We start from the raw sequence: 13,651 nt of genomic DNA, 5'->3' as shown, positions 1-13,651 counted from the left end.
CTAAAGGATGATTTCTACTCCAAAAACGTTTTCATAACAAGCAAGAAGTTTATGAGACAGTATTGCCTATTATGGTCAATAAAATGTGGATGTGAAACGTATGCAATTTAGGTACTTTTTGAAGACTAATACTACAACAGATGACCAAGAAAATCCAGTCTGAAAAAAGGAAGCAATTTAGGAATAGAGTGCTCCTCTATAAACAAGACAGCTTCCATCTCACCTGAAAGCAGGCTGCTAGCATTGAGAATGGCTTTGTAAGGAGTAAGGGAAGCTGCTAAATGCAGAACCACAGATGATTTAGGTTGGCAACTCCTCTAGAAGTGAGATTATAAGAATCCTTTGCTTAACCAGTTTAGACTGGAAAACTCTCAATGGGAGTATTATGTGAGGACTGACCAGAAGACACTGCCCATACCTGCTCATGAATCACAGGGTATTTCAATACATTATCCCTGCAGGAACAATGAAAGTGAGAAGTGCACCATTGCTAAGGTTACATTTGAAAGAGGAACTAGAAAAATATGGAGAAGTTGGTTGCCCTTTAGTTTTCTTTTGACAGAAAAAGTAAAGTCTTTAGTTACTATAAGATGGTGATTAAAAAACAATATATAGAAAGATGAAAAGGAAAGAATTCTAGGAAATCAGTCTGGAAGGGAAACTATAAGAAGTGAGAAGTTATCTTCTATCAATTTGAGCCATGAGCAAGAGGGAAAACAAAAAGCTCAAGCTGTCAAGTTACAGCAGTGTGCAGCCAGGTATTTAAGTAGTATTACCATCACATTTGCCTTGGTTTTGCACTTTTCCCTAAGGATGCAGTACTGCTTCCCATCAGGAACATGCTGATATGACAGACTGGCCTTTTATTTAAACCAGAAAAGTTCCTTTTATATTCACATATTACATACACTACATGTTGAATTTCAAATAACAGGCTCAGCTAGGAAATTTACACTGAACCTCATCTTGATATTTCATAATATTTTTCATAAAAATACCTTGCTGATCCAGGATATTGGTGTTAGGCTTTTGCTCCAAAACTGGATTAAGAAACGAGATCATAAACCCCCACACTCCTCACCCCACAAAACCCAGCAGTGCTCACCTAATTTATCACAGACAATTTTCCTAGCCAGCTTTTCTAGTAATGCTTAAGCTGAAGCCAACCAAAATCTAAGAACAGGTGTAACTGTAAAATTAATCCTACAGAAGACAACAGATGCTTAAAAACAAGTGTTCAGAGCTGATCCCAAAGATACTCTTTTAGTCACTCTAACCATGAATCTGAGATTGCCACACAGAACATGGGTAAAGCTCATTTGTCTGTCAGATGCAAGATGTTCTGGAGAAGGAAAAAGTAGCCTCAAACACTACAGAAACACCTGCATGTGGTCTCTGCAGGAGGCACAAGCTGTCCATGTCCACAAACCACTGACTGAAGAAAGCTTTGTTACACGGACAATGAAATGGGTTTGCTCATGCTCAGTGCCACTTCTGTGGTTAGCACAGCACAGATCTCTTCCTGCCTTGGTAATTTCTCAGCAAACTGGAGAAGGAGCCTCAGGAGAAAGGAACCCTTCAGCTTCCCAAGCTCACCTCAAATCCGATGTCCCTCTAGCACTTCCCTCAAACTCTACACATCTACTTGGAATTTCACAGTTCCAATCTTAATGCATGATGAGTGACAGAAATGTTTCAAAATTTTCCCTTCAAAGAAAAAAATAAACCTGGATAATTAAGTAATATAAAACAGAATTCTTCAGACTTACATATATTGCAAAATGAAGTACTGAACAATTAAAATACATCCAGATGTAGAATGATTTTCCATACTGGTATAAACAGCAAACATTTCAGTTGCAAAGGAGACCAAAAATTCTGAACTTACTGGCAAAGAATGTTCAAGAATTAGAGCACCTACAATCTACATAATTGTGAATTTCACATAGAAATCAACATTTGCTCTCCAACATCAAGAGCAATGGTGAAGGACAACACAGAACAATCTGAGCACCCATCAGCTCATGCACAGTAAGGAAGCTGAGGATACCTGCCAAAACCCTTAGCTCAGGAAACTAAAGTGACCACAAATTGCCAAGGAAAGCTATGTACGTTTGAAGTCTACTCTTAAAAGCTTATGTAGCAATATTTAACTTGATTTTTATCTGGTGTGTATACTCAAGTCAAGTAGAAGCAATCTGTCTTCTGTTTAAAAGAAAGAAAAAACACTCCCAGGACTAGAGGTGGCTACAAGCAGCTTTTACTTTTTTTCAACCAGGTGTTTGACAGCATGGAATAGCTTCTGGTTTTGTGAAAAGGTAAAATAGATATCAAAATGGTATTTGGATTCTAAATCCAACAACTGAAGAGCTAGGAAATACCTGCTTTATGGTTATCCCCATCTCTAAGTTTAGTTACAGACTTGATCTGTGTAATTAAAATGACAAAGAAACTGTACACAACCACAAAATTGAGTTTTCTCATCAAGTACAGAGGAAGGGTTGTACAGGCAACCAGAAATTCCTTTTGACAGTACCTGAGTTCTTGGCTTTTCATGCCAATCAGCACTTCTGAACAAAAAACAAAATGCTTTTTAAAAATACACTTTTACTACCTTTGAGACTTCAATAAAGAATAAAACAGCCTGTCAGACTGAGCAGCTGTTCCACAGGACAGAATTGTTTCTGTAACTGGCCAGACCAATCAATGGCTGTGGCTCACACTTCTGCTCCCAGGGAGGAAGATCTGAGATGCATCCAGCACACTGGCTCTGCAATCAAAGCAGCCTTAAGGAACCCCCTATTCCAGCCCCCCCTCACTAAGCCCAGTCTACACTGGGTGCACCCACATTGAACATGTCTAAATTGGCAGTTTGGTACAAGCAATTCTTGTTTTTCATGTAAGCAATTCTTGTTTTTCATGTAAGCCTCTGCTCACATGTTGGTTCAGGTATGTGAGGTTTTTCCTGAAATCTCTACCAGTAGAAAACTAAACCAGAAGCTCTGATCTAAAGGCTGGAACAAGGGGGGTCATGCTGGTGCTGATCTGCTGCACAGCACTGCCAGTGCTGCCCACACAAATCAGATTTGTTACTTGAGGTGCAACAAGCACCCTTGAGAGAGGCACTGATTATTTATTTCAGAGTTGTGCAAGCCTGGGTGCTCAGGGGTATTTCACAAGTCAAGCACACAAACTATCAGAACTTCTTACACTTTATACATTTTAGCAAAGAAAGGAATTAGTGTCCACTGGCTACAAGTTACATAGTTCTCTTTACAATCAGTATTCTATCCATCTTCCAAGGGCTAAGGACCTCCCTTGTTTCTCATGCTAATTACTCCATATGTCCAGCCTCTCTTCCTCTGGGTCTGGGTTTCTTGGCTTGGTGGTCCATCAGTCACTGCTGTGATGTCCCCCTGCCAGAATTTCCTTTGATCCACTCAGAACTGATTCAGCAGAGATGCTGAGTTGGCTTTAGAGGCTTCATCCTTTTCTTGGGGGTTTTGCCAACTGTCCTCATGGCCTGTGAGCTCTGCACTGCCTGTGCCCACTATCAGTGTTACATTCTTCTTCCCAAGCCTTGTTAGTTGCCCCCACATCTGAGATTCTGAGATCACTGAAGCCTGTCAAGCCCTAAATCTTAACAAAGCAATTCATAAACCACTAATTTGTTTTTTTTAAAACCTGGACATCACTTAGTTCTTACCTGTTAGTCACTATTTGCTTCACAGATTAAATTTCCCTCCTTGCTGAGCAGGCTTCAAAGCACACAAAGATCAAGGACCATCCTTTCTCAAGAAAATTTTACATATTCCACATTTTGCAACATGAGGATGAACTCAACAGATGAACAGATGAATTCTTCACCACACTGCAACATTAGAAAGGTCTGGACATTTCCAAAACAAGATAACACAGTGCTCCAACTCTGGAGTGTGTTCAGCTATTTTGGCACAGCATGATTTAAATGGGAAATAAAGAACACATAACCAGGATCACTCCTCAGTCTGGCATGTGAAGGTGTAAATTCACATACCGTGTCAAAAGGACATAATCCATTACTTCACATCAAGGATTATCTTCCTCTCCATTACTGAATGTGTCTTGGCTCCAAAAATCTTTCAGAGTTTGAACTGGTAAGCAGAAAATCCCACTGGAAGCTTTTTTGTTTTGGCACTTGAGTATTTAGTCTAGAGTATAGCTGCTAAAATGCTTTACTACCAGAAAGAGTATTTTCTTGACAAGTCAGCAAGACTTCTTAAGCTGCCATATTACAGCACAGGGCATCTTCCTCCCACTTAAACTCACCATCATTTGTCAGTTTAATGCTGACAATTTCTTTTCTGGCTTCGAATTTTTTTTAATTCCAGATTTCTGTCTCACAGACAAGTAATATAAGGGAAAGTAATCCTCATCTGGCAATGAAGCAAAGCCTGGGTATATTAAGGAATATCTCAAATATACATAAAATTCCCAAGACTTACACCAGCCTCTGTATGTTCAGTAACACACATCCAACCCTTTGTCCTGACAAGCTTACAATCTAAACAGACATGAGACAAGCTACAGCCAACCTGCAGTAATCAGTGTTTGCTACATGACTTATCTTTTGTGCAGATAAAATGCCTTGTGGCTGGATAAACTGAGCAGAAACATTTTTGAAGTAAGCTAAACTGCTGGAAGACAAAGAACATTGGAGAACAAGGCAGCTGCACTGAGATGAGAGCAGAACAAAGCCTGAAGAAGCTGGGTAGACCAGCAGTCCCTGAGCACTGAGAGAACAGGTCTAGTAACCATTCCAGCATGTTCTCCTGAGACCCTGCTGCAGCAACTTCAGCACCTGCTCTGACTGGCTGATGCCTCCCACTGGCTCTGTCCTGCTCATGCCAGACCTCATGGCAGCGTTGGAGAATGGCCACAGCCTCTTCTATTAGCTCAGAAATCATTCTACAGCACCTCTCATTAGTGCACGTAACAACCTGGAGTAAACACTGAGAAACCTTCCAGTTCTAGGTCAGTCTACAACAGAAGAAGTTCTGGGCACTACATCCTGCTTCCACTTCTGGCAAGGGTGCTGAGGTGCCAAAGGCGGGAGTGCTTGGTTTAACACCCAGATGGTTGGGGATCTGCTCCTGTGCAGTTACACCTGCTGCTAGCTGCCACTGAGCTCAGGGCTCCTTCAGCCTTTGAACTACACACACCCTTCCTCAGAAGGCATTCACTGACACTTGGAAACACATTTGTGATAATCATGTCTCCCAAGCACTAAACTATTTTGGTTCTACACCAGAGTAAAGACTTTATTTTTTATTTTCACCTGAAGTGTGCAACCTCCTCTAGACCTGTGAGCACATTATCCTAGCAAGGGGCAAACAATCCCAGGCTGGAAGAACGATGAACATCAGACTGCTGGACAGCCACAGAAAAGCACAGAACTCAGAACTCTCTTCCCACAGCCATTCCACTATTTTATCACACACACAAAAAGTATCAAATAACTTCACATTTTCTGTGGAACTCCAGCCTTCAGCCCTGATTTAGTTACCTTTTTGCTAAGGACAGATTTCAGCAGTAAATGCCAGCCTTGCTGGGAATATGAGTCTGTACTTTTGAACCGGCTCCAACCAAGTAGCACAACTTAAATGGGAAAACACACTCCACCAGAAAGAGTATCTCAAAAAGCAAAAGCTACTCCATTATTCGTTATCACAAAAGGTTTTGCAATACAATTCACAATCTAAATTATTTACCACTTCTGCAAATAATCAGTAACAAGTAGAAACATGTATCCAAAGAAGTTCCTTAGTTGATGCAACACAGAAATATTACAGACCTTAGATATTGGACATTACAAAACACAAAAATAGTCAACACAATGGCAAATTTAATTTTGATGGATGGAGATGGTAAAAACTCAAAAATTTACACATTGCATGTTTTTTGTAGGTCAGTATTTCAGATAAGGCTGTAACACTAAATTTATTGGGTTTTTTTTAACATTAAGATGTAAGTGGTGTTCTTCATAATACAGTCCTTTTAGGCAGGCAAATAGCAATAATCAGCTCCTTTAACTTCAAGTCACTGACATGAACTCGCCCATCACACCAAGTGTCTTTAACCAGGATCCTTAAGAGTGGCCCTCAGCAAGAAAGCCTCAAGCACACAGAGCTCATTCCTGCCATGCCCAAACACAGGACAGGCTGGGAGAACACTGTGGAAAACTTCCAGAATTGTTTATAAACTGCGTCACTTCCAGATTTTGCATCAGATGCGTTTCAGAGCATAAACACTGAGTCCTCTCCTCCAAAAGGCATGGAATGAGAGTTCCTCTTTTTGTTCAAATCTGAAGGAAAAGCTGCTGAAGAACCACATTTTGCAATGTTTTTGACTTCCAGAATGCAATCAAGATTTAGGACATACATCCTATATGAATGCTTTTTTTTTTTTAGCTGAATATTGAATTTTTTGTTGCTGTTCAGTTACCACTGTCCTCAATTTAATCAACATTGGCTCCACCAACAGAAATAATTTTATTCAGAAAGGAAAATATAATTGGTTTAGAAGTGCATACTGTAGAGGCAGAACTGCATTATAAATTAACGTTCTTATGCATTTCACACTCAATATTAAGCCTTGGGGGTTTCATCTGTAATCACATGAATGACAATATACCTTAGAAGGGCCAGAAATAGGATGTAAAAGAAGTCAAAGACATGCAAGTAACAGTGACAATGGTCCCTGTAACAATGCCATGACAGGCCTGGCACTGGCCATTCCCCAGTCAGACTGGAATCCACTGGTGCTACTCCTCCATGCTATGAGGACAAAGCACAAGTGAGAAAGGAGAAATTTCAACATTTGTCTATTTACATTCACCTACTTATAATTGCCTGGGAGTTCCCTCAGAATTAAGAGGTGGGAATTGAAGCTGTTGTGACAAAGCCATAAACAAATAAGCCTGATGGCACCACTGCATTTTCTGGAGCTGTCAATCACACACTGTTCTTATTTACTAAATTCATTTCTTAAAGGTGCTCACTAAAAAGGGGGGAAATCACTAAAGGCACAGGTTGATTTAGGTTCCTGTGCCATACTGTCAGACTGAACGATCTTTAAAAAAACAAAACAGCAAACAGAACTCTTCAGCTAAGCAGACTGTGATTACACTGATGTGATAGACTCAATTACTTAACTGCCAGGGGGCCTAATGCTGTTCATGCAGACAGAAGCAAAGATACACATAAAATTATTGGAATATTCAAGATATCTCCTGATATCTCAAGAACTATGGTTTTCTTTTCTTTTCAGAAGTTCATTAAAAGCAACACAAGATCTGTTTGGGCAGCCAGAAGAAAAATTCAGATAAATAATAAAATAAGGATTTCCTGGCCAAAATGTGGTAAGGACAATTCACAGTTAGAAAAAACAAACAAGCAAAAAGAGCTAAACAGCCAGATATGGTCACTATGTTTTAGACACATAATTTAAAACACAAAAACTATGCCTCAGTATTTGCAAATTAAGTATTGGCAAGCCATTATGTAAGTTAGATGCAGAATAAAATCCCAAGCTATTTTTGATAAATCAACAGAAGTTGTGCTTCAACATAGCTCTTGCTGACTTTACTGATATAAAGATAGAATATTCTGGGTTTACAGTAACACTGCAGATCCTACAGCCTAAGGGCTGATGATATGGAAAAGAAATTGTTTACATCCACACTGGCCAGAGACTGTCTTTTAAAAATATTTGTTTCAAGTACCACAGAATTGAATTTCAGAGTCACTGACATAAAACAGAAAGTGAAACCCTGGAAAGATTTGTGACCCAAGCCCCCATCTCCTCAGTCCAGAACCTTGTTCGTGGTGGTGATATTTGCATGTGAAACAGGGAGAACTGCTACAGAAATACCAGTTACTGCCTGACTGCTGCCTCTGAGGCAGCTGCTAATTCCCCTTGGACTCCAGGCCACACTAACACTCTCAAGGATGTCCATGATTCACCAGCAGAACACCGTTTACCCACTTGACAAAAATTTCTACAGATCAAGTCAAACTACAGACTACAGGTCTTTTTTACAAGCATCTTTTGAAAGACATCTAAAATTCGTATTTTCCCAGGATTCATTCATAAACCAGGACTACACTAAATCAGGACTCTCCCAAGATGGTACATACATAGATGCAGTTTAACTATTTCAGGACAGGATTTTAGAGCAGCAAGCAATAAAGCTATTTCTACCAGAGACAGCCCTTAAAACATTTTCACACCACCATTCACAATAACAATTTAATCCTGATGGGAATGACTGAGCTCTACTACATCCTAGAATACAGAGACAAGATCACTGTAGACAGCTCTGACTCAAACGTTGAGATTCAAAAGAAATGGACAAAAAAACCCAACCAAAATGCACACAGCAATAATTAGAAGCAAACAAAAAGTACAGACCCTTGATGCTCCAGCTTCAGGATACAGAAAGTGTTTTTAATAACAGATTGCCTACATGCCTAGTGCTTTGGTTATTGAATATCTACACAAAGCAGTGACCAACAATATTGCTAAATACATTTTTATGCTACTACAAGGAAAACTCCAGCTCCCATTATTTCATAGAACCTCTTTATTTGCAGGTGCCACCATGGACAGTTTCCTATTCCAAACAATATGCCAGCTATTCATAACCCACGGGCAAAGAAAAGCCCCAAAACAAACCCTCCCACAGCATCAATTCACTCAAACAACATTTTCAAAAGCCACTACTATGTGTGAACAAAAGATCCTGGGCCTCTCAGTAATATTTTCGTCTAGCACATTGTTTAAAATTATCTATTTTCAGCAACTTCCCCAGCAGCAAAAAACCCCACAAGCAAATGGAGATGAGCCACAATATGAGAGAACCTCCGTGGAAAAGGTAGCTTTGTTTTCCAGGAACCGTACAGAAAAATGCCTCCATATTTACTTCACCTAAAAGCCTGGGTAAATCCAGGCCCACACTCACGATATCCAACACAGTGAACACACCAAGCTGTCCACACTCACTGCTGGATGCTCACACATCCCTCGCACCAGCACTTGGAACCACCTTTCTGCTGAGCAGGGAGGGCGATACCCCAGGTTTTATACAGCTTTTACTGCAAGGAATCAGACATCCTTGAAGGTACAGCCCAACCACAACACGGAGCTCCCATTCACCCGAGCGCCAACTCGAGCGCTCCCCTCACCCTGCACACCCTGCTCCGGACACACCAACTGCAATTCCCCACCTTAAGGCACGTATGGACCGACACAGGGAACAAATGCCCGATTCCCTCAGACCGCCCCTCTTCCCTGCAGGCGCACAGACCGCAGCACCTTCCCCCCCGCCCCGCACAGCCCCGGAGCCCGGGCACAGCGACAGCGCCGGCTCCGCTCCCAGCACCCAGGGGACAGCGACTTCCACCCCCGAACACCGAGCACCGTGAGCTCGGACACGCAGGCCGGGCTGCGCCGGGAGCCCCTTTGCCCCCGCACACACAACACACACACAGAGCGCTGTGCCCTTCCACACTCACACACGCCCCGGGGCTCTCGCACACGCTCACACAGAGCCGTTCTCCCCCCGCCTCCCCAGGCACCGCCGGGTGCCCCGCTCCGCTCGCACACCGCGGGCTCAGCGTGCCCTGCTCACAGCCCACACCTGCACGGACGCTCGCCCCACACTCACGCAGCAAACCCGGCCCCAGTGCGCCCAGCGGGGCCCGGACACTGCAGCCCCACATCATCCACAACCCGGCCGGTGCCTGCACGGAGAGCCCCCCAAACACGGAGCCTCCCCGCTGTCCCCCACTGCCCTTTGCCAGCGGGATCCCCGCTCCTCACCCACAGCGGCCGCTCCCGTGTCACCCCCTCGGCTGCGTCCCCAGCCCTGCCCCGCCACCGCGGGGATCCCCCCGCTGCATCCCCGCACCCGGGCCCCGCACCCGCCACCGCCCGGCCCCAGCGCCCGCCACGCCGGCTCCGCGCCCCTCGCCCTCCGCGCCGGGCCCGCGCCGGCCCCGCTGGGCGCCCGCAGCCCCGGCCCGCCGCTGCCGGGGCCCCCTCACCTGCTTGCGTGGTGTCGCTCAGGTCGCAGCCGCTGCCGGGGAAGTCGCGCAGCTTCCTCCCGCTCAGGCACAGGATGCCCGAGCTGCCCGCCTCCTCCAGGGCCCGCTCCAGGCTGCGCACCGTGTGCGACTGCGGCAGAGCTGCCGCGCCCCAGTGCGGCCCGGACGAGAAGGAGAGAGTCAGGTGCGCGGGGATGCCGAGCCCCGCCGCTCCGCTCCCGGCCGCCGTCCCGCTGCCGCTGCCGCTGCCGTTGTTGCCGCCGCCGCCCCCCTGCCCGGCCGCCATCTTGACCGGCCCCTCCACAACAACGGCCGCGGCCGCTGCGCAGGCGCCGCGGGGCCCGCAGGGGGCGCCGCGGGACGGGGCGGGGCCTCGCGGCGGCCCTCGGCGGCGCCAACCAATCCGCGGCGGCGGCGGCACCGAGGGGCGGGGCTTCGTGAGGGGGCGGGCGGCTGTGAGCCCGCGGGCTCGTGTGCCGCTAGGGGGCGCTGCCGGGGCTGAGGGAGAGGGATCGGAGCGGGACCGGGACCGGGACCGGGACCCGGACCCGGACCCGGACCCTCTTGGCAACTGAAGCATCCCGGGAGCAGGGCGAGATCGGCAGGGAGGATCCCGCAGCCGAGACGGGAGCCGGCGCAGTGGGCGCCGTTCCAGAGGGCGCGGATGCGGGAAGCTTCGGAGCCGAAGGAACACGGGGAACATCGGCTCGGCAGCCTCGGCTCTGCCGATGCCCTCACGCCCCGCTCGGCTCTGTCCGCTGCCCTCCGGCACCGCTCGCCGGTGCCGTCGCCGCTGCCCCGGCCCCGCACAGCATCGGCCGCTCCTCAGGCCCGCAGCTCTCCTGTGCCGGGAGCATCGGAGCCTCTGTGGGCTCTGCCTTGCAAAGCCGGGCACCGGCAGAGCCGGGCGCGGGCTGCAGAAATCACCCACGAATTGTCTGTGGCAGAACAAAGGCAAAACGAGCGAGCGTCACCTGAAATGGGTGAAGGAACGCTCACAAAAGCCCCACAGACACGAATGCACCGAGCTCAGAATGTGAAAGGGCAGTGGGGAGGCATAAATCAGAAGCCCCTTGCAAGGTCCAGGGCCCAGTTACCTGAATAAAGTGCTACAGAGCTGCTGGCATACTGAATGCATGGATAATTACCTCTCCTACCATGTAATCAGTCCTTGCTAGGTGCTGCATATTTGTCTTCCAAAAATGGCTCTGGATCTGTGATGAGGAAATGCTAATGAAAGCCTCATAGACCCACATTGTAAAGCAATTGTCATATGTTTGATGAGCAAAATTCCCTTTTAAGCCTTGAACCTCAAGAAGGTTTGGGTTGAATTGGTTTGGGTTGTTTTTGTTTATTTTTGCATGCATATGTCATGCCTAATTGGGGGATCTAAGGGAAATTCCCTCTCCAGGGGGTATGGAAGAGACTGGCCTTCAGCCAGCAACGTCACTGACAGACAGCTGAGCCATTATTGATCACTAAGGGCCAGAGCTGAAATCCCATGTGGCTGATGTCTGGGTGACTTTCAGCAGAAGCCCTGAGCCAGGATCCCTGAGCAGGTCCTGAACAGTGCAGGGGTCAGTGCAGAGCTCTGTGGCTTTGGGGATCTCCCTGTCCTGGCACACAGATTGCCCTTCCAGCCAAGAGCTCTGTGTGCAAAATGCAGCTGTGGGGAGAAGGGGTCCCATTGTCACCTGCAAACAGTGTGGCTGTCTGCCTCCTCTGCCCTCAGCTCTGGGTACTCATGGGGGCTGTGGCATTCAAGCTTTCAGATGAAGATCTGCCAATCAGTCTGGCTGGGCCACAGCTTCTGCTCCTGCCCTGAAAAAAACAATCATTCCCTGGATTCCCTACAAGAAAATCAGGCCAACCTGTATAAACACTGCTGAGTGCTGCCCTTGGTTGAGGTTCCAGCCAGAGGGGGTGGAGGGTGAATAAACCCAGACTGGTGTTGGGCCAAGTGTGTAGGATGATTTTGTCTGCAGACATGGAGCAGGAGGCACAGTGGCTCTGCAGCTGGCTAGAGTGAATCAGAGCAGGAGCCAGGACCAGCTCCAGCACATAAATTCTATTAAATGTTAGAGATAGTTGCTCTGAGTTTCCAAAGTGTGTGGCACGGCACAGGGCCAGCTCAGAGGTGCAGTTTGGTTGTCCTCTCTCTCAGCCACATCATTCAGCCTCTTGCTCTTTAGAGCCCAACTTAGATAAAGAAAGAGGCTAAGCTCTCTTTGTATGAAATAGGTCTGACAAATTACCAAAGAGTTAAAGCATTTTTTTGTCACCAGAGTTCTCACATATTAGGGGCCTTTTTATCTTTAACCGAATACTCACTGTACCTGCAGGTGCTCATACAAAAAGCAAGCCAAGCTTGCTCAGTCTCACATCTCACATCTTCAAAGGAACTGAAGTTTCCTATGCTGTAGGCTGGAAGCAATGTCTGAGGCTTTTCCTAACTGTTCACCAAAAATTCCCAATCCGCAAACTGTCTTGAGCAAATTGCTGCTGACTCAGGCAAAAGCTTGAAATCTGACAGCACATTCCTGTGGTAGAGCAGATTTACCTGTGGGGGTCATTTATCACCTCCAGTAGCTGCAGAACCAAAACAGATGTCTGGAATGCTAAGGTCTAATTACTTTTATTTATAATTTCACAGCCTTTCAACAGTTCTTTTTTTCCTACGCCCTCCTTTTTTTGTCATTTCACAAGCAAAACCAGAGTTAGTAGTCTAGTGGCAGAAGGCTTCCCAAAGCAACCTTGCTGGCACAACGAGCAGTAAGCTATAGCTGTGCCATCCCTCAGTTTCTCCTGTAGAACAGAGATTGTTGTATTTTCTTATTTATTATGGAAGCTGAGTAGAGGAAGAAGTAGAAATGCTCAGATGTTGCCATGAGACTTCACACGACAAACATATTTTCTTGCAGCCATGCCAGACAGAATCGAGTTTCAGGAGTTTGAAAATTTCTGAAAATCCACACTGCCATGAAGAGCTTCCACTTTGAAAGTCTTTGTGGTTACCCACAAAGATGAGATGAAAACTCATTAAGATATGACTTCAATAAATGTAATGTTAATGCCTCAAGGAATGAGATCTAGATCAGGCTTTGATCTACCTAACTTTCAACATGGAATGCAAGATGTGGTTCCTCACAACTCTTGCAGTGAGGCAGCCCTTGGCACAGCTCAGAACCAGGGAGTGAGAGCTGTGTGCCCGTCCTGCTGCTCTGCCTGCTGCTGCTCCTCCTCTCAGCCCTGCTCAGCATCATGGCTCACAGACCCAGAGCTCCCCAGGGCACTGCCTTCTGCAGAGAGCCAGGCAGGATTATCTGTAGCATTGGTGTGAAATTGATTGTGACAGCAGGGACAGCAGGAGTGGAGTCCTGGCTCACCTTTGTCACCCTGCAGCGTGTGCTGCAGGCTCGTCCTGGGGCAGGCCAGGCCTGTGGGGAGGACATCAAAGCACAGTGACAGGCCGAGGTGCTGCCCAGGGCACTGTGCAGAGCGATGCTCCCTCCACACCTCCACAGTGCTGGCAGGCCTCTGCAGGCCACACAAGCTCTGCCACCTCT

General features: G+C 46.5%; 1 protein-coding gene across 10 annotated transcripts in view; it reads right to left on the bottom strand.

Annotated features, from left to right (window-relative positions):
• The window catches only part of LOC139597327 (leucine-rich repeat and calponin homology domain-containing protein 2-like), a 39,656-nt gene extending 29,109 nt beyond the window's left edge, over positions 1 to 10,547 (bottom strand). For 3 of the 10 annotated variants that reach the window (XM_071442545.1, XM_071442548.1, XM_071442551.1), the window contains exon 1: positions 10,086 to 10,434. In XM_071442545.1, the coding sequence (XP_071298646.1) occupies positions 10,086 to 10,371 (286 nt within the window). In that variant the 5' untranslated portion in view covers positions 10,372 to 10,434. Of the gene's footprint in view, positions 1 to 10,085 lie in introns of all 10 variants that reach the window. The other 7 variants (XM_071442549.1, XM_071442547.1, XM_071442554.1 and 4 more) reach the window with 6 other exon arrangements.
• Positions 10,548 to 13,651: the final 3,104 nt, after the last annotated feature.

The sequence above is a fragment of the Agelaius tricolor genome, unplaced genomic scaffold (genome assembly GCF_023055355.1).
Source record: "Agelaius tricolor isolate 1412-34295 unplaced genomic scaffold, bAgeTri1.0.p SCAF_17, whole genome shotgun sequence".
NCBI lineage: Eukaryota > Metazoa > Chordata > Aves > Passeriformes > Icteridae > Agelaius > Agelaius tricolor.
Note: the sequence above shows the minus strand (reverse complement) of the source record. Positions and strands in the feature narration are given on the sequence as shown.